The sequence below is a fragment of the Scyliorhinus canicula genome, chromosome 11 (genome assembly GCF_902713615.1).
Source record: "Scyliorhinus canicula chromosome 11, sScyCan1.1, whole genome shotgun sequence".
Taxonomy (NCBI): domain Eukaryota; kingdom Metazoa; phylum Chordata; class Chondrichthyes; order Carcharhiniformes; family Scyliorhinidae; genus Scyliorhinus; species Scyliorhinus canicula.
This window is the reverse complement of record NC_052156.1, coordinates 103,791,516-103,811,348: the sequence shown is the minus strand read 5'-3', so window position 1 is coordinate 103,811,348 and position 19,833 is coordinate 103,791,516. Positions and strand designations below refer to the sequence as shown.

Genomic DNA, 19,833 nt, shown 5'->3' with positions numbered 1-19,833 from the left:
ATCGTATTTATCCAGAAATAATATTCAGTTTGTAGATGGGATGTTTGGTACCTTTTGAAATTTTTTTTTCAAGGACTTGTATTTATGTAGCACTATTCATGACCACCAGACATCTCGAGTGCTTTACAGTCAATTTAGTACTTTTTGTATCCACTGTTCATAGAGAATAGAATCCCTATAGTGCAGGAGGCCATTCGACCCATCGAATCTGCACAAGCCCTGTTGTAAGAGGACAGGCAAATTGCTCTCAGCAAACTCTGACAGTGATAATGATCGGTAAATGCTGGCCGGGATACCAGGGAGAACTCCCCTGCTGTCCTAAAATCCCAATCATAGAATCCCTACAGTGCAGGAGGGCATTCAGCCAATCGAGTCTGCACCGACCCTCTGAAAGAGCTCTCTACCTAGGCCCATGCCCCCACCCATCCCCTTAACTCCATCTAACATTTTGGGTACTAAGGGGCAATTTAGCATGGCCAATCCGCCTAATCTGCACATTTCTGGACCGTGGGAGCACCTGGAGGAAACCAATACAGAGTGACCCAAGGCCGGAATTGAACCCGGGTCCCTGCACTGTGAGGCAGCAGTTCCAACCAGTCTCACTGTGCCGCCCTGGTCAGTATTTATTCCTCAAGCACCAAAATATGTTGTCTGGTCATGGGAGCTTGCTGTGCACAAATTGGCTGCTTAAATATTCCTACATTTCAACAGTGACTACACTGTAAATACCATTTACTAGCTGTGGGACATCTTGAGGTGAAAGGTTCTGCGCTACAAACCTCCATTATATTAGGAATATATATATTTTTTAATTACAATGGACCAAATATTACCTGTTCTGACTGCATAACCACACCCAGTTTTTAAAACAAACTCTATTGAAAGCAGACGTATGCCAATCTGTAAAATGACAGACAAAATTTCAAGGAAAATATGCATTGTATAATTTTATTGGTGTTCGCTGTCCATACAAAGTCAAAATGGAAGGTATAAGTTACAGTAAAGGTTGCGCCAGTCCCTACTCATTTGCCGCTGGTTTGTGGTGGGACCCATTCGTGAATCTTCTTGCGGGTAGTTGAATAAGGTACGTACTGCTCCGCTGTACCACTCACGTTAAACTGATGAGTCTTCCAGATAAATTTCCGATCGACAGGAGGGTGTGTGCTGGGAGGATTCTCAGTAGTGCAATGAATCCAGCAATGCCTAAGATAGTCAGGGAGGATACGAAAATAACAAAATTACCATCGCAGAAATTTCAAAAACACTAAGCTGTGCCCGGCTGTGCTTGGATGTGGTTTCCACATGGAGAAAAGACAGAACAATCAGCAACCATATTCTACAGCGGGATACAAGACCCCCAAATTGCAAAACAAAAGCACTGGCTTTTGTGAATGGAAATGTGAATGCACCCACCTTGTGATGTAATCACCATCATCATAGAGTCAATTGAATCACCATCATCCCACCAAGGTAAGATAAATGATTCAACCCAGCAAGGGTAAATTGTCCCTAAGCCTGTGTACAGTTTAACTCCTTTCATAATCACCATACAGTGTGGAGCTGAATCGTCCCATTGGATTGGAAGTGAGCAGATGCAATATCACTATTCAAGAAAGGAGAGAGAGGGAGAGAATCCAGAGAAATATAGGCCAGTTAGCCTATCAGCGGTTGGGAAAATATTTGAACTTATTAACAAGAAAGTCTTAACAATGTACTTGGAAAATCACAGTATGGCCAAAGTCAGCATGGATTTACAAAAGGGAAATAGCGTTTGACAGATCTATTAAGAGTTATTTGACGATGGAGGGAGGGGTTCAGATTTATGGGACATTGAAACTGGTTCTGGGAGCGGTGGGACCATTACAAACCGGATGGTCTACACCTGGGCAGGACCGGAACCAATGTCCTAGGGGGTGCTTTTGCTAACACTGTTGGGGAGGTTTTAAACTAATGTGGCAGGGGGATGGGAACCAGATTAGGAAGTTAGAGGTCAGTAAAGAAGCAGCAACTGAAGCCAGTAAGGTACGAGACAATAAACTCAATGTGACTAGGGGGAAGAGCAGACAGGGAAGAGATGATGAACGCAAAGGGACAGGTGGTCTGAGGTGCATTTGTTTTAATGCGAGAAGTGTAGCAGGTAAAGCAGATGAACTTAGGGCTTGGATCAGTACCTGGGAATATGATGTTATTGGTATTACTGAGACTTGGTTGAGGGAAGGGCAGGACTGGCAACTGAATATCCCAGGGTATAGATGCTTCAGGAGGGATAGAGAGGGAGGTAGAAGGGGTGGAGGAGTTGCATTACTCGTCAGAGATGATATCACAGCTGTGATTAAGGAGGGCACGATGGGAGATTCGAGCACTGAGGCAATACGGGTGGAACTGAGAAATAGGAAGGGTGCAGTAACAAGTAACATTGTTGGGACTTTACTACAGACCTCCCAAAAGCGAGCATGAAGTAGAGGTACAAATATGCAGACAGATTATAGAAAAATGTAGGAGCAATAGGGTGGTTGTGATGGGAGATTTTAACTTCCCCAACATTGAATGGGATTCGTGTAGTGTTGGAGGAGTAGATGGAGCAGAGTTTGTAAGGAGCATCCAGGAGAGTTTTTTTAGAGCAGTATGTAAAGAGTCCAACTCGGGAAGGGGCCATACTGGACCTGGTATTGGGGAATGATCCCGGCCAGGTCATTGATGTTTCAGTCGGTGATTACTTTGGGAATAGCGATCACAATTCCCGTAAATTTTAGAATACTCATGGACAAGGTCAAGAGTGGTCCGAAAGGAAGAGTACTAAATTGGGGAAAGGCAGAGTATAACAAAATTCGGCAAGAGCTAGGGAATGTGGATTGGGAGCAGCTGTTTAAGGGTAAATCCACATTTGAAATGTGGGAGTGTTTTAAGGAAAGGTTGATTAGAGTGCAGGACAGACATGTTCCTGTGAAAATGAAAGATAGAAATGGCAAGATTAGGGAACCATGGATGACGGGTGAAATTGTGAGACTAGCTAAGATGAAAAAGGAAGCATACATAGGATCGAGGCAACTCAAAACTGATGAAGCTTTGGAGGAATATCGGGAAAGTAGGACGAATCTCAAACGCGCAATAAAGAGGGCTAAAAGGGGTCATGAAATATCTTTGGCTAACAGGGTTAAGGAAAATCCCAAAGCCTTTTATTAGTATGTAAGGAGCAAGAGGGTAACTAGAGAAAGGACTGGCCCACTCAAAGACAAAAGAGGGAATTTATGTGTGGACTCAGAGGAAATGGGTGAGATTCTTAATGAGTACTTTGCATCGGTATTCATAAAGGAGAGGGACAAGACGGATGTTGAGGCTAGGGATGGATGTTTAAATACTCTAGGTCAAGTTGTCATACGGAAGGGGAAAGTTTTGGGTATTCTAAAAGACATTAAGGTGGACAAGTCCCCAGGACCGGATGGGATCTATCCCAGGTTACTGAGGGAAGCGAGGGTTGATATAACTGGGGCCTTAACAGACATCTTTGCAGCATCCTTGAGCACGGGTGAGGTCCTGGAGGACTGGAGAATTGCTAATGTTGTCCCTTTGTTTAAGAATGGTAGCAGGGATAATCCAGGGAATTATAGACCTGTGAGCTTGACGTCAGTGGTAGGCAAACTGTTGGAGAAGATACTGAGGGATAGGATCTATTCACATCTGGAAGAAAATAGACTTATCAGGGATAGGCAGCATGGTTTTGTGCAGGGAAGGTCATGTCTTACAAACCTAATAGAATTCTTTGAGGAAGTGACAAAGTTAATTGATGAGGGAAGGGCTGTAGATGTCATATACATGGACTTTAGTAAGGCGTTTGATAAGGTTTCCCATGGCAGGTTGATGGAAAAAGTGAAGTCGTATGGGGTTCAGGGTGTACTAGCTAGATGGATAAAGAACTGGCTGGGCAACAGGAGACAGAGAGTAGTGGTGGAAGGGAGTGTCTCAAAATGGAGAAGGGCGACTAGTGGTGTTCCACAGGGATCCGTGCTCGGACCACTGCTGTTTGTGATCTACATAAATGACCTGGAGGAAGGTATAGGTGGTCTGATTAGCAAGTTTGCAGATGATACTAAGATTGGTGGAGTTGCAGATAGCGAGGAGGACTGTCAAAGAATACAACAAAATATAGATAGATTGGAGAGTTGGGCAGAGAAATGGCAGATGGAGTTCAATCCAGGCAAATGCGAGGTGATGCATTTTGGAAGATCAAATTCAAGAGCGGGCTATATGGCCAATGGAAGGGTCTTGGGGAAAATTGATGTACAGAGAGATCTGGGAGTTCAGGTCCATTGTACCTTGAAGGTGGCAACGCAGGTTGATAGAGTGGTCAAGAAGGCATACAGCATGCTTGCCTTCATAGGACGGGGGATTGAGTACAAGAGTTGGCAGGTCATGTTACAGTTGTATAGGACTTTGGTTCGGCCACATTTGGAATACTGCGTGCAGTTCTGGTTGCCACATTACCAGAAGGATGTGGATGCTTTGGAGAGGGTGCAGAGGAGGTTCACCAGGATGTTGCCTGGTATGGAGGGTGCTAGCTATGAAGAAAGGTTGAATAGATTAGGATTGTTTTCGTTGGAAAGACGGAGGTTGAGGGGGGACCTGATTGAGGTCTACAAAATTATGAGAGGTATGGACAGGGTGGATAGCAACAAGCTTTTCCCAAGAGTGGGGGTGTCAGTTACAAGGGGTCACGATTTCAAGGTGAGAGGGGGAAAGTTTAAGGGAGATGTGCGTGGAAAGTTTTTTACGCAGAAGGTGGTGGGTGCCTGGAACGCTTTACCAGCGGAGGTGGTAGAGGCGGGCACGATAGCATCATTTAAGAGGCATCTAGACAGGTATATGAACGGGCGGGAACAGAGGGAAGTAGACCTTGGAAAATAGGAGACAGGTTTAGATAAAGGATCTGGATCGGCGCAGGCTGGGAGGGCCGAAGGGCCTGTTCCTGTGCTGTAATTTTCTTTGTTCTTTGATGTAATGTAGGCAAGATAAAGAGGAACCAGGTGTGGTATACAGGCATTTGATGAGATGTCACACAAAATACATGATTTGTAGGTAATATATTGGGATCAATGAAGGATTGGTTAACAGACAGGAAGCACAGAATACTGCTAAAAGAAGTATATTCAAGCTGGCATGCTGTGGCTACTGGAGTACCACAAGGATCAGTGCTGGGGCCTCAGCTAGCTTCAATCTATATTTAATATTTTAAACAAAAAAGCTAGATGCAAATGCAAGGTATGTGGAGGACACAGAGGCTGCAAAGAAACATGGACAGGTTAAGTGAATGGGAGACAAGGTGGCAGATGGAGTAAATGTGGGGAAGTGAGAGGTTAGTCACTTGGTCACAAGAATAGAAAAGCAGAATTTCTTTAAAATTATTTTGTTACGTTGACTGTTATGCACTTGGCACAAGGAACACAAAATTAGCATGCAGGAAACACAGCAAGCAATCAGGAAGGCAAATGGCATGTTGGCCTTTACTGCAATCAATTGCAGTAGAAGGATAAGCAGGTATTGTTAGAATTGTCTAGGCCTTTGGTGAGGCCATATTTAGAGTGCAGTGCAGTCTCGATTCCCACACTAAAAGAGAATATACTTATCCTGGAGGCAGTACAGCAAAAGTTCAATAGATGGGTCTCTGGGGTGAGAGAATTGCCTAATGATGAAAATATGAGTTAAATGGATCGATATTCTCTGGAGTTTAGAAGAATGAGAGGTGACCTCATTGAAACATGTATGATTCCAAAGGGTGCCTGACAGGGAAGACGCTGAAGAGTGGTTTCTCTGGCTGGGAAATATAGAACACAGGGGGTACATGTGTCAGGATAAGACAGTTCGCCATTTGGGATTTGTGCTCCTCCCTTTTCTCTTGGAGTATAAATTATTGTGATGGTTAAAATTTGGCTTTCTTGTGTTGGTTCTGATGAGTGAAAGGTGAACAGCTTCAGCGATTGAGCGTTTGTGCAAGCAAATGTTTGTGTGTGCTCAAGTGTGTATGTTAAGCATGTGTGATGTGAGTGAATCACTCACCCAATGTTCGTTAACAAAGCAAGCACTCTGAAGTAAGCATTCCCACAGTTGCAAAAACAAGTCCTAAATATAAGGTTTACCATTCTGGAGGGACCATGCTCCCATCTACTTCCCAAAATGTGTTCTTCCCATTCATCTCACTGGTATATTCAACCCATCTATGTCGACCTAGAAATTGAAACCATTGATATCATCAACAAAATATCACAGACTAACTAATCACCTTTCTCTATCATCTATGAATATATTAATTCAACCCTGTTGTGCAGATTTCTCCCTTACAGCCCAACAGTAATGATTAGAGACCTTAGAAGCACTGATCACATATCACCACTGTCACATTGCCCTTGAGAATCATCACAACAAAGGTTCAGTAGGCAAGGAAACCAACAGGCAGACTAAACGGAAGACAGCATATTGCAAAACTAGGGACAGAAATCAGTAAATCCCAGACTTGCGGTGGCAGCCATGGTGTGAGCAGTCACACATTTGGTAGCTCCCCCTCAAAGTGGGTTTCTTTGGTCCTTTCCCCGTTCGTAGGATAGATGTTTGGATGGAAAAAGGTGTAGGAATACCAGGAGAAAGTGTGACTCGTCTGCTGCAGCTGGTGAATGGATCCACGGATCAGGAGTGGGTTGAGACGAAGGGAGCTGGTGGGGCATGTGAATCTTCATGTCCCACAGGTCAAGATGGCGGAGGGTAAAGGGCCAGTCCCTTTTGCCCAGTGGCCAATGGAGCAGCTGATTCTGAAATGAGTTCAGCCAGCAGCGAGGGAAGCCTTGGAGGACCTAATCAAAGTGGTAGAGCCGCTCAAAGCAGGGATCGATCATGTGGGGTAGAAGCTGGAGTCCCAGGGTCAGGCGATCCTGAAAGTGGAGGTGGTGGTGGGGGAGCACAGGGAGCAGTTGGCCTCATTGGCAGCTGAGATGGGGGTGATGTGGGAGACCCAAAGAGGCTGAAGGAGAAGGTGGAGGATCTGGAGTACTCCAGAAGGCAAAACTTGCAGATATGGGGATGCCTGAAGGAAAAGGAGCGGCGGTCGGCACGTACGTGGCCAAGATTGGCAACGTTGATGGGGGAGGGGCCTTTGACTGTCCTCTGCAGGTCGACCGAGCACACAGGACGCTGATGAGGCAGCTGCAGACGGGTAAGCTGACGGGGGGCGATGGTAATGTGGTTACACCGCTTCTTGGATAAGGAGAAGATTCTGTCGTGGGTGAGGCAGACGAGGAAGTACACCAGGGAAGGGAACGAGCTGCGGGTGTATCAGGACCTGGACGCAGAGCTGGCGAGGAGGTGGGCTGGGTTTAACCGGGTCAAGGCTACCCTCTTCAAGGAGGGGGTGAGGTTTGGAGTGCTGTACCCGGCCTGCCTCTGGGTGACTCTCCAGAATGGAGAATACTATTTTGGTTCGGCAGAGGTGGTGACGGAATTTTTCAGACAATGGACTGGCAGGAGGAGGAGGACATTGAAATTTGGAGGTGGTGTGAGGTGTTTCCTTTCGGTGGTTGTTGAAGGGTCTTTTCTCTGTTGTGATGCTTTGTTGAGCTTGGTGGCCAGGTGCTTGGGGAGTTTTAAGGGTGAGTGCGCCTTTTTCTGTTCCATTGTTTCCTAAGGGACTGCGGACATAGGGAGGGGGGCTGGAAGGTTGTCAGGCCTTGGGCGGGGACTGCCATGTTAGCTGGGCGGGTGGTTGATGTAGGGGAGGGGCTTGGGGTTGTTGTTTGGTTTGGGGGGGCGTGCTGACAAAGGTGTGGTCATGTGGTGCTATTTGAAAAGGAGCTATGACAGTGGACATCCATGGGTGGGCCTGGACACTGGCCGGTCCAAAATGGGATATGGGGAGCCCCCCCCCCCCCCCCCAAACCAGGCTGGTCACATGTAGCGTGAGGGGACTGATGGGCTGGTCAAACGGTCACGTGAGTTCATGCAACTGAGGAGTCTGAAGGCAGACATGGCTTTTCAACAAGAGACGCATTTGAAGATAGGGGATCAGATAAGGCTGACGAAAGGAGGGGTAGGTCTGTGTTCCATTCCGGATGGGACATGAAGATGAAGGGGTGGCGGTGCTGGTAAACAAGCGGGTGGCGTTAGAGATGGGGAACATAGTGACAGATTCGGGCAGGGGGGGGCGGGAGGGAGGTTGTGATGGTGAGTGGGAAGCTGGAGCGGATGCCAGTGGTTTTGGTGAACTTTTATGTCGCAAACTGGGATGATGTGGAGTTTATGAGGTGGGTACTGGGAAAGATTCCAGACGTGGACTTGCACCGGTTGATCACCAGGGTGGGGAAGGTTTTAACACGGTCATTGAGCCAAGTTTGGACCAGGCGAGCTCGAGGTTGGGAAAGGTGTCGGCGGTGGCGAAGGAGCTGCTGGTTGACTCAGAGTATTTGGTGATTGTGGTTTCAAACTACGCACCGCACTGGGTGGATTTGTGAGTGGATGGGGCGGGGAGGAGCAGCGCCTGCAGTGGAGACTGGATCTGGGGTTGCTGGCGGATGAGGGCATGTGGCTATTCCTGAATAGGTTGGAGTTTCCCAGGGTGGGTGAGCAGCTGGTGCAGGGACTGGGGGCCTCCATTAGATTGAGGAAGGTGATGGAGAGTATAGGGGTGATGCGGGCAGGGAAGGCCACATGCACGTTCCCACTGGAGTTTTATAAAACTTTGAGGGGTGGGGGTCGCTGCTGGTGAAGGCATATAATGAGGCTAGGGAGAGGGGGGAGCACAAACCCCCCATCCCACCCCACACCCATCCTCACAGACACATGCTATTGCAGGCGTACATCTCCCTGATACTGAAGAAAAATAAGGATCTGGAGCAGCGTGGATCCTACCGCCCAATATCGTTGCTAAATCTGGATACTAAGTTGTTGGCGAAGGTATTGGCTTCACAAGTTGAGGACTGTGTCCTGCGGGTGATAGGTGAGGACCAAACAGAGTGACCTCAAATTACACTGTGAACGGGGCAGAGTGACTTAACATTACAATGTGAATGGAACAGAGCGACCTCACATTATAGTGTGAACGGAACAGAGCGACCTCACATTATAGTGTGAACGGAACAGAGCGACCTCACATTATAGTGTGAACGGAACAGAGCGACCTCACATTATAGTGTGAACGGAACAGAGCGACCTCACATTATAGTGTGAACGGAACAGAGCGACCTCACATTACAATGTGAATGGAACAGAGCGACCTCACATTATAGTGTGAACGGAACAGAGCGATCTCACATTATAGTGTGAACGGAACAGAGCGACCTCACATTATAGTGTGAACGGAACAGAGCGACCTCACATTATAGTGTGAACGGAACAGAGCGACCTCACATTATAGTGTGAACGGAACAGAGCGATCTCACATTATAGTGTGAACGGAACAGAGCGACCTCACATTATAGTGTGAACGGAACAGAGCGACCTCACATTATAGTGTGAACGGAACAGAGCGACCTCACATTATAGTGTGAACGGAACAGAGCGATCTCACATTATAGTGTGAACGGAACAGAGCGACCTCACATTATAGTGTGAACGGAACAGAGCGACCTCACATTATAGTGTGAACGGAACAGAGCGACCTCACATTATAGTGTGAACGGAACAGAGCGACCTCACATTATAGTGTGAACGGAACAGAGCGATCTCACATTATAGTGTGAACGGAACAGAGCGACCTCACATTATAGTGTGAACGGAACAGAGCGACCTCACATTATAGTGTGAACGGAACAGAGCGACCTCACATTATAGTGTGAACGGAACAGAGCGATCTCACATTATAGTGTGAACGGAACAGAGCGACCTCACATTATAGTGTGAACGGAACAGAGCGACCTCACATTATAGTGTGAACGGAACAGAGCGACCTCACATTATAGTGTGAACGGAACAGAGCGACCTCACATTATAGTGTGAACGGAACAGAGCGACCTCACATTATAGTGTGAACGGAACAGAGCGACCTCACATTATAGTGTGAACGGAACAGAGCGACCTCACATTATAGTGTGAACGGAACAGAGCGACCTCACATTACACAGTGTGAACGGGTCAGTGCCCTCACATCACACAGTGTGAACGGGTCAGTGCCCTCACATCACACAGTGTGAACGGGTCAGAGTGACTTCACATTACACAATGTGAACGGGTCAGAGTGACCTCACATTACACAGTGTGAACGGGTCAGTGCCCTCACATCACACAGTGTGAACGGGTCAGTGCCCTCACATCACACAGTGTGAACGGGTCAGAGTGACTTCACATTACACAATGTGAACGGGTCAGTGCCCTCACATTGCACAGTGTGAACGGGTCAGAGTGACCTCACATCACACAGTGTGAACGGGTCAGAGTGACTTCACATTACACAATGTGAACGGGTCAGTGCCCTCACATTACACAGTGTGAACGGGTCAGTGACCTCACATTACACAGTGTGAACGGGTCAGAGTGACTTCACATTACACAATGTGAACGGGTCAGTGCCCTCACATTGCACAGTGTGAACGGGTCAGAGTGACCTCACATTACACAGTGTGAACGGGTCAGAGTGACTTCACATTACACAGTGTGAACGGGTCAGTGCCCTCACATCACACAGTGTGAACGGGTCAGAGTGACTTCACATTACACAATGTGAACGGGTCAGTGCCCTCACATCACACAGTGTGAACGGGTCAGAGTGACTTCACATCACACAGTGTGAACGGGTCAGTGCCCTCACATTACACAGTGTGAACGGGTCAGAGTGACCTCACATCACACAGTGTGAACGGGTCAGAGTGACTTCACATTACACAATGTTAACGGGTCAGTGCCCTCACATCACACAGTGTGAACGGGTCAGAGTGACCTCACATCACACAGTGTGAACGGGTCAGAGTGACCTCACATTACACAATGTGAACGGGTCAGTGACCTCACATCACACAATGTGAACGGGTCAGTGCCCTCACATTACACAGTGTGAACGGGTCAGAGTGACCTCACATTACACAATGTGAACGGGTCAGAGTGACCTCACATCACACAATGTGAACGGGTCAGTGACCTCACATCACACAGTGTGAACGGGTCAGAGTGACCTCACATCACACAGTGTGAACGGGTCAGAGTGACCTCACATCACACAGTGTGAACGGGTCAGTGCCCTCACATTGCACAGTGTGAACGGGTCAGAGTGACCTCACATCACACAATGTGAACGGGTCAGAGTGACCTCACATCACACAGTGTGAACAGGTCAGTGCCCTCACATTACACAATGTGAACGGGTCAGTGCCCTCACATCACACAGTGTGAACGGGTCAGTGCCCTCACATCACACAGTGTGAACGGGTCAGTGCCCTCACATCACACAGTGTGAACGGGTCAGTGCCCTCACATTACACAATGTGAACGGGTCAGAGTGACCTCACATTACACAGTGTGAACGGGTCAGTGCCCTCACATCACACAGTGTGAACGGGTCAGTGCCCTCACATTACACAGTGTGAACGGGTCAGTGCCCTCACATTACACAATGTGAACGGGTCAGTGCCCTCACATCACACAGTGTGAACGGGTCAGAGTGACTTCACATTACACAATGTGAACGGGTCAGAGTGACTTCACATCACACAGTGTGAACGGGTCAGTGCCCTCACATTACACAGTGTGAACGGGTCAGTGCCCTCACATTACACAATGTGAACGGGTCAGTGCCCTCACATCACACAATGTGAACCAGTCAGTGCCCTCACATCACACAATGTGAACCAGTCAGTGCCCTCACATCACACAGTGTGAACGGGTCAGTGCCCTCACATCACACAGTGTGAACGGGTCAGTGCCCTCACATCACACAGTGTGAACGGGTCAGAGTGACTTCACATTACACAATGTGAACGGGTCAGTGCCCTCACATTACACAATGTGAACAGGTCAGTGCCCTCACATTACACAATGTGAACAGGTCAGTGCCCTCACATCACACAATGTGAACCAGTCAGTGCCCTCACATTACACAATGTGAACAGGTCAGTGCCCTCACATTACACAATGTGAACGGGTCAGTGCCCTCACATTACACAATGTGAACAGGTCAGTGCCCTCACATTACACAATGTGAACGGGTCAGAGTGACTTCACATTACACAATGTGAACAGGTCAGTGCCCTCACATTACACAATGTGAACGGGTCAGTGCCCTCACATTACACAATGTGAACGGGTCAGTGCCCTCACATTACACAATGTGAACGGGTCAGTGCCCTCACATTACACAATGTGAACGGGTCAGTGCCCTCACATCACACAATGTGAACCAGTCAGTGCCCTCACATTACACAATGTGAACGGGTCAGTGCCCTCACATTACACAGTGTGAATGGGTCAGAGTGACTTCACATTACACAGTGTGAACGGGACAGAGTGACTTTACATTACAGTGTGAACTGGACAGAGTGACAGTGCAGAACGCACCCCTCAGCACTACACTGGAGAAGTGTCAACCTGGATTAAGGGCTGAAATATCTGAAGTGGGACATGCAGACTCCTGACCAAGAAGCAAAAAAGACACTATTGAATCAAGACTGATGTAAACAGTTTGGGTCTTACGAACCTGATGTACTACTACTGGGCAGCGAATGTGGAGAAGGTGCGGAGCTGAGTGAGAGGGGTTGATTCCCAGTGGGTCAGAATGGAGGAGAGTTTGCGCAGGGGGTCAGGATTGAAAGCACTAGCAACAGCGCCGCTCCCAATAGCCCCGGGAAGTACTCATGGAGTCCAGTAATAATAGCTTCATTGAGAATTTGGAGGCAGTTTCGCCAACATTTTATGTTGGAGGAAGGGTCAAGGGAAATGCCGATTTGGGAGAACCACAGATTTGAGCCAGAGAGTTGGGGCGGAAGCTTTCGGAAATGGGAAGGGAAGGGGATTAAGACCCTAAAAGATTTGTTTCTTCGGGTCGATTTGCAGGATTGAGGGAGCTGGAAGCAAAGTATGGGCTGGAGCAGGGAGAAGTGTTTAGATATTCAGGTTCAGGACTTTGCCAGGAAGGAGATATAGAGTTTCCTGGAGGAACCGGCCTCCACGTTGGTGGTGGATACTGGAAGGAGGTTTTTAGGGTAATGTCCAAGGTGGTGCACGTGAAACTGGACCCGGGCCCCCAGGAGGCCATATTCAGGGTGTCGGACCGGCTTGGGTTGGAAACAGGTGCGGAGGCAGATGTTGTAGCCTTCGCCTCGGTGATCGCCCAAAGACGGATCCTGATGGGTTGGAGAGCTGTCTCTCCACCCTGTGCCCTGGCGTGGTGGGGGAGGACCTCTTGGAATTCTTGACTCTTGAGAAGGTTAAGTTTGAACTGAGGGGAAGGACAGAGGGGTTCTACAATTCATGGGCATTATTCATTATGCACTTTCAAGAACTGGATAACATCGAACATTAGTTGGGGGGGGGGAGAGAAAGGGGGCGATGGGTGTTAATGGGAGCTATGGGGGATTCCTGATTCCTTTTTGTCAGTTGTTTATGTGAACATGTGGGTGAATGTTTTGGGTTTGGTGGGAGGATGGGATCGTTGTTATTGATATGGGGATTGACATACTTGTTACTGATTGTTTCTTGTTGGTGGGTGTAAATTGGGGAGAAAATGCGGTAAAGGAGGAGAATAAAGAAATATATTTTTAAAAAGACTGATGTAAATGGGATTTTACTGCAATTAAACACCAACTTCACTGATCAATAAACTGGTACCTACCAAAGAAGTATCGTTTGTCTTCATAATATTTGTTACCATACTTGTCTTCACCAACATATTTCCCAGTTTTGAGCTCACTTGTTCTGGAAAAGACAAACCCATTGATGATATATGGCAGAGGTGTCAACATTCACACAGGTATTTAAAATGGTCAACTTGGGATAACGGCACGAGGAACTTATCAAACTGTTCTATGATTAGATATGCCAGTGTACAGCTTCCTGAAAAGCTGGCTAACAGGCTTTAAAAAATACTGGACAACCCCTCCCCAAAAAGATCTGACGGGGCAAATAATTAAATGCAACCCTGTGATTGAGGCTTCGGGGCTGAAAGTCCTTCAGGTGACCTTGAATTTCTGGAATTATACTGTTTTCTTCTTGTGATTACATGCTATAATTCAGTTGACTTTCCTGTAAAATACGAAAACAGCGTGTATGATATACAATCCATAGAATAGAATTCCTACATTTGGTCCATCAATTCTGCACCAACCTTGCGAAAGACTCCACCTGGGCCCACCTCCCACCAGGTTTTTGTAATCCTAAAACCCATCTAACCTGCACATCTTTGGACTGTGGGAGGAAACCGGAGCACCCAGTGGAAACCCACGCAGACATGGGGACAACGTGCAGACTCCACACAGACAGTCACCAAAGGCCGGAATTGAACCTGGGTCCTTGGGGCGGTGAGGCAGCAGTGTAACCACTGTGCCACACCTACAAGCAATGGTTATAATGAGAATGCAGTGGGATATTAGCTGCTTGTGAACTGAACTGATGTTCCATCCCATATTCAATTAATCACATCATGGGTGGTGCAAATTCACATATACTGCAAAAAGACAATACCGCATCAAACTAGAGTCCCAGGCCAACGACACTAACCCACGATGACTATGGCAGAGCCTACACAAGATCACAGGCTACAAAGCAAGGCCAGGCGGAATATCTGGGGCTGGGGCATCCCTACCCAATGATCTGAACAAGTTCTATGCCCGCTTTGAGCAGTCAGCCAATGTATCAGTGCCACCTGTCCCAACAACCCTGGACACACCAATACCCACTATTACAGCCTCAGACGTAGGAGCTGCCTTCTTGAAAGTGAATGCAAGGAAAGCGACGGGCCCCTGCGGAGTCCCTGGGCGAGCACTCGGAGCCTGCGCAGACTATCTGGCGAGTGTATTTGTAGATATCTTCAACACCTCACTTCTCCTCTCTGAGATCCCCACCTCCTTCAAGAAGACCACCGAATACCAATACCAAAGAAGAACAAGGTAGCCTGCCTCAATGACTACCGACCGGTGGCCCTGACGTCTGTTATCATGAAATGCTTCGAGCGGCTAGTCACAAGATGGATCAACGCTAGCCTCCCAGACGGTCTTGATCCACTGCAGTTTGCCTGTCAGTGCAACCAGTCCATGGCAGATACTATCTCCCTGGCTCTACAATCAACACTTGAACACCTCGACAACAAGGACACGTACGTAAGACTGCTGTTCATAGACTACATCTCCGCCTTAAACACCATTATCCCGACAAGACTAATAATCAAATTCTGCAATCTTGGACTTGACCCCCCCCCTGTGCAGCTGGATCGCGACTTCCTCACCAACAGACCACAATCTGTCAGGATAGGCAACAGCACCTCCTCCACAATAGTCCTCAACACCGGGGCCCCGTAAGGATATGTGCTCAGTCCTCTACTGTACTCCATATACACACATGACTGTGTGGTAAGATTTTGCTCCAATTCAATCTATAAGTCTGCGGATGACACGGCTATGGTGGGCCGTATCTCAAACAACGACGAATCAGACTAGACAAGGGAGATAAATCACTTGGTTGCATGGTGTACCAAAAACAACCTCTCTCTAAATGCCGGAAACAAGGAACTATCATCGACTTCAGGACGCATAGTACGACTCACACTCCCATCTGCATCAATGGCTCCGAAGTGGAGATGGTCGATAGCTTTAAGTTCCTGGGGGTCACCATCACGAACAATCTGTCCTGGTCCATTCACATTGATGCAACAGTCAAGAAAGCCCAACGTCTCTACTTCCTACGGAAGCTAAAGAAATTTGACATGTCTGCATCAACTCTCACAAACTTCTGCAAATGTGCCAGAAAGAGCATCCTATCCGGCTGCATCACAGGCTGGTATGGCATCTGCTCGGTCCAAGATCGCAAGAAACTACAGAGTGTGGTGAACTCAGCCCAACACATCGCACAAGCTTGCCACCATCACATTGATTCTGGAAACGCCTCCCGCTGCCTCAGGAAGGCAGACAGCATTAACAGAGACCCCTCCCACCCAGGCATTGCCTCCTTCCAGACCTTTCCATCAAAAGGTACAGAAGTCTGAAGAACTGCACATCCAGACACAGGAACAGCTTCTTCCCCACAGCTACACAACTCAAAAACGCCTCCTCGGACTGATCTGTTACCTGTAAGAACACTATTCACGATGCCCTATGCTGCCCTTACTCATGCATTTGCTTTGTTTGGCCCCTTGTTCCGCATTGCAACCAATCACTGTTTATCAATGTACCATTTGTCAATATTCTCTGTTGATTATTCTTTTTGTCTACTAGGTATGTACTGTGTACGCTCCCTTAGCCGCAGAAAAATACTTTTCACTGTACTTCGGTACTTGTGACAATAAAATCAAATCATTGTGCATTAAGAAAAATGAAAGATGAGGCAATATTTTCCTTGAACCCCAATGCAATTCTGTGGTGCATGTACACCCACGGCGTTATGGAGGGAGTTCCAGGTTTTCACCTGGATAGGAAATTCGATTTGAAAATACACTTTCCATCAGTTTCAAATATGCAAATATTTGATACCGAAATGTTTCATCCGTTTACTCTTGAACATTAATTTTCATGCCTTCAATTTCACTTTCCAATTTGAGATTCTGGAATATTTCTATTACTGTCGTCATTTTTGGGAGCTTCAGCTTTGTTCTCATCTTAAAGCCAGTATTATTTCTGTCCTTTCCATCCAAACCTCTACTTGTTTATTAGTTTGATGTCCTTTCTACTTGCTGTCTCTCTATTGTGTGTTCCCTTTATCCCCTCCCGGTCCCTCACACTGTATTCCTGGCTGTTTCTGTCTCTCCCTCAACTCAATTACTGAGTGACTCGCACACCTCACCTCAAGGTGACTCATTCTCTATCTCCACCTACCTCAGGGTAACCCTTCCTCCCTCCCCTCCCACCCTCCGGTGGCCTTGTTTCTCTTTCCCCCATCCACCACCTCAGGGTGACCCTCCCTCCCTTCCTTCTTCCCTCTCTCTCTCACCCCCCCCGGTGACCCTGCCTCTTTCCCACACCCACCACCTCAGGGTGACCCTGTCTCTAGCCCACCGTCGCCCCAAATTCCTACAAGGCATCAAAACTCATCTGCTTCGAGCTCAGTCTCTCCCCTTCCTCTGTTCTCACCTCAAGAGCTTCCAGAAGGCGCCTCGGATCCCGCCATGACTCCAAAACTGGGTCCAACCCCGTTTAAACACAGGGAGAATGTCCGCCATTTTTCAGCGGCCCGATAGCGCCACTCGCCGTCAGCTGACAACACAGTCCAACATCGCCACCCGCGGCCAGCTGACAACACAGCCCAACAGCGCCACCCGCGGCCAGCTGACAGCATAGCCCAACAGCGCCACCCGCGGCCAGCTGACAGCATAGCCCAACAGCGCCACCCGCGGCCAGCTGACAGCATAGCCCAACAGCGCCACCTGCGGCCAGCTGACAGCACAGCGCCACCCGTGATCTGCTGACAGTACTGACCGACAACCCCAGCCGCGATCTGCCGACATTATTGACCGACTGCGCCACCCGCGGTTAGCTGACAGTTGAAACGAGCAATATTATTGGAAAGATTTGAATTTACAGTAAAGATCTATGCCGGTATTAATGCTGCACGTGATAGAGATGTCTATCGATAAAAGCAAACTGCCGATTCTGAAGACCTGAAGTAAAAACAGAAAATGCTGGAAGTACTCAGCAGGTCTGGTAGCATCTACAGAGGGAGGAACAAAGTAAATGTTTACAGTCCAATGTGGCTCTTACCTCCTAAAACCATAGAATTCCCATTGTGCATTCAGCCCATCGTGTCTGCACGGACCCTCCAAAAGAGCACCCTACCTGGGCCCAATCCCCCACCCTATCCCTGTAACCCCATCTAACCTTTGGACACCAAGGGGAAATTAGCCTTCCCAATCCACCTCACTTGCACGTTTTTTGACTGTGGGAGGAAACCAGAGGAAATACACACAGACACCGAGCATGTACAAACTCCACCCAGACAGCGACCCAAGGCCGGAATTGAACCAATGTCTGGTGCTGTGAGGCAGCAGTGGGAACCACTGTGCCACCTGGCTATAATTTATCAGAATCACAGAATTAAATGGCACAGTGCAGAAGGTAACCAATGGTAACCGCACCAGCTCTGCAAATGAACAATTCACCTAGTTTTGTTCCTTCACCTCTCCCTGTAACCCTGCACAGTCTTCCTTTTCAGATAACAGTCTAATTCCCTTTTGAATGTTTCAATTGAATCTGCCTCCACTTGAATTAGGTAGAGCATTCCAGACCCCAGCTACCTGTTGAGTGAAAATGTTTCTTCCAATCACTAATGCTTCTTTTACTAATTATTTACTGTGCCCCCCTCATTCTCAATCCTTTCATGAGTGGGAACAGGTTCTCCCTATACAAGCCCTTCATCATTTTCAATATCTATTAATAATAATCCCTTATTGTCACAAGTAGGCTTCAATGAAGTTACTGTGAAAAGCCCCTAGTCGCCCCATTCCGGCACCTGTTCGGAGAGACCGGTACGGGAATTGAACCCACGCTGCTGGCCTTGTTCTGCATTACAGTTGAGCCCACTGTGCTAAACCAGCCCCAGTGGGATGTCAGAGAGTAGTGGGGGCGTGGAATGCACTGCCTGTGGAAGTAGTTGAGTCGGAAACATTAGGGACCTTCAAGTGGATATTGGATAGGTACATGGATTACGGTAGAATGATGGGGTGTAGATTAATTTGTTCTTAATCTAGGACAAAAGTTTGGCACAACATCGTGGGCTGAAGGGCCTGTTCTGTGCTGTATTTTCTATGTTCAGTAATAGAACAGTACAGCACAGAACAGGCCCTTCGGCCCTCGATGTTGTGCCGAGCAATGATTACCCTACTCAAACCCACGTAGCCACCCTATACCCGTAAACCAACAACCCCCCCCCCCCCAGCACAGAACAGGCCCTTCGGCCCTCGATGTGCCGAGCAATGATCACCCTACTCAAACCCACGTAGCCACCCTATACCCGTAACCCAACAACCCCCCCCCCCAGCACAGAACAGGCCCTTCGGCCCTCGATGTTGTGCCGAGCAATGATCACCCTACTCAAACCCACGTAGCCACCCTATACCCGTAAACCAACAACCCCCCCCCCCCCCTCCCTCCCTCCCTCCCAGGACACTACTGGCAATTTAGCATGGCCAATCCACCTAACCCGCACATCTTTGGACTGTGGGAGGAAACCGGAGCACCCGGAGGAAACCCACGCACACACGGGGAGGACGTGCAGACTCCGCACAGACAGTGACCCAGCCGGGAACCGAACCTGGGACCCTGGAGCTGTGAAGCATTTATGCTAACCACCATGCTACCGTGCTGCCCCACGGCATGTCTCTGTATGTCTCCTCTGAGTCTTCTCCAAAGAAAACAGTCCTAACTTCTCCCATCTATCCCCATAACTGAAGTTTCTCATCCCAGGACTTCTCCTCATGAATCTTTTCTGCACTCTATCCAATGCCTTCAGATCCTTCATAAAGTGTGGTGCCAAGAACTGGACGCAAAACTCCAGCTGAGGCCAGACTGGTTATGTGTACAAGTTTAAAATAACATCCTTGCTCTGGCACACCATTAGTGAGATGTATCCAGCGAGCCAAAAGTCCAAGGAATGTGTACCTGCCTCCCCGAACAGGCGGCAGAATGTGGCGACTAGGGGCTTTTCACAGTAACTTCATTGAAGCCTACTTGT

The 19,833-nt window shown here is 48.0% G+C and overlaps 1 protein-coding gene across 1 annotated transcript; it reads right to left on the bottom strand.

Annotated features, from left to right (window-relative positions):
* Positions 1-929: 929 nt before the first annotated feature.
* ndufa12 (NADH:ubiquinone oxidoreductase subunit A12) lies at positions 930-17,453 on the bottom strand. The gene is made up of 4 exons (XM_038810946.1): positions 17,238-17,453; positions 13,793-13,875; positions 6,132-6,219; positions 930-1,203 (listed from the first exon to the last, which is right to left on the bottom strand). The coding sequence occupies exons 1-4, from the start codon at positions 17,324-17,326 to the stop codon at positions 1,023-1,025; spliced, it is 441 nt and encodes a 146-aa protein (XP_038666874.1). The 5' UTR covers positions 17,327-17,453; the 3' UTR covers positions 930-1,022.
* Positions 17,454-19,833: the final 2,380 nt, after the last annotated feature.

Excerpts from the sequence above, each read along its gene's own strand:
- ndufa12 (XM_038810946.1), bottom strand. The coding sequence starts at position 17,326 with ATGGCGGACATTCTCCCTGTGTTTAAACGGGGTTGGACCCAGTTTTGG. Across the intron at positions 13,876-17,237 it reads GCCTTCTGGAAGCTCTTGAG|AACAAGTGAGCTCAAAACTG; the intron begins GTGAGAACAGAG and ends TGTCTTTTCCAG. Across the intron at positions 1,204-6,131 it reads AGCATGGTCCCTCCAGAATG|GCATTGCTGGATTCATTGCA; the intron begins GTAAACCTTATA and ends TGACTATCTTAG.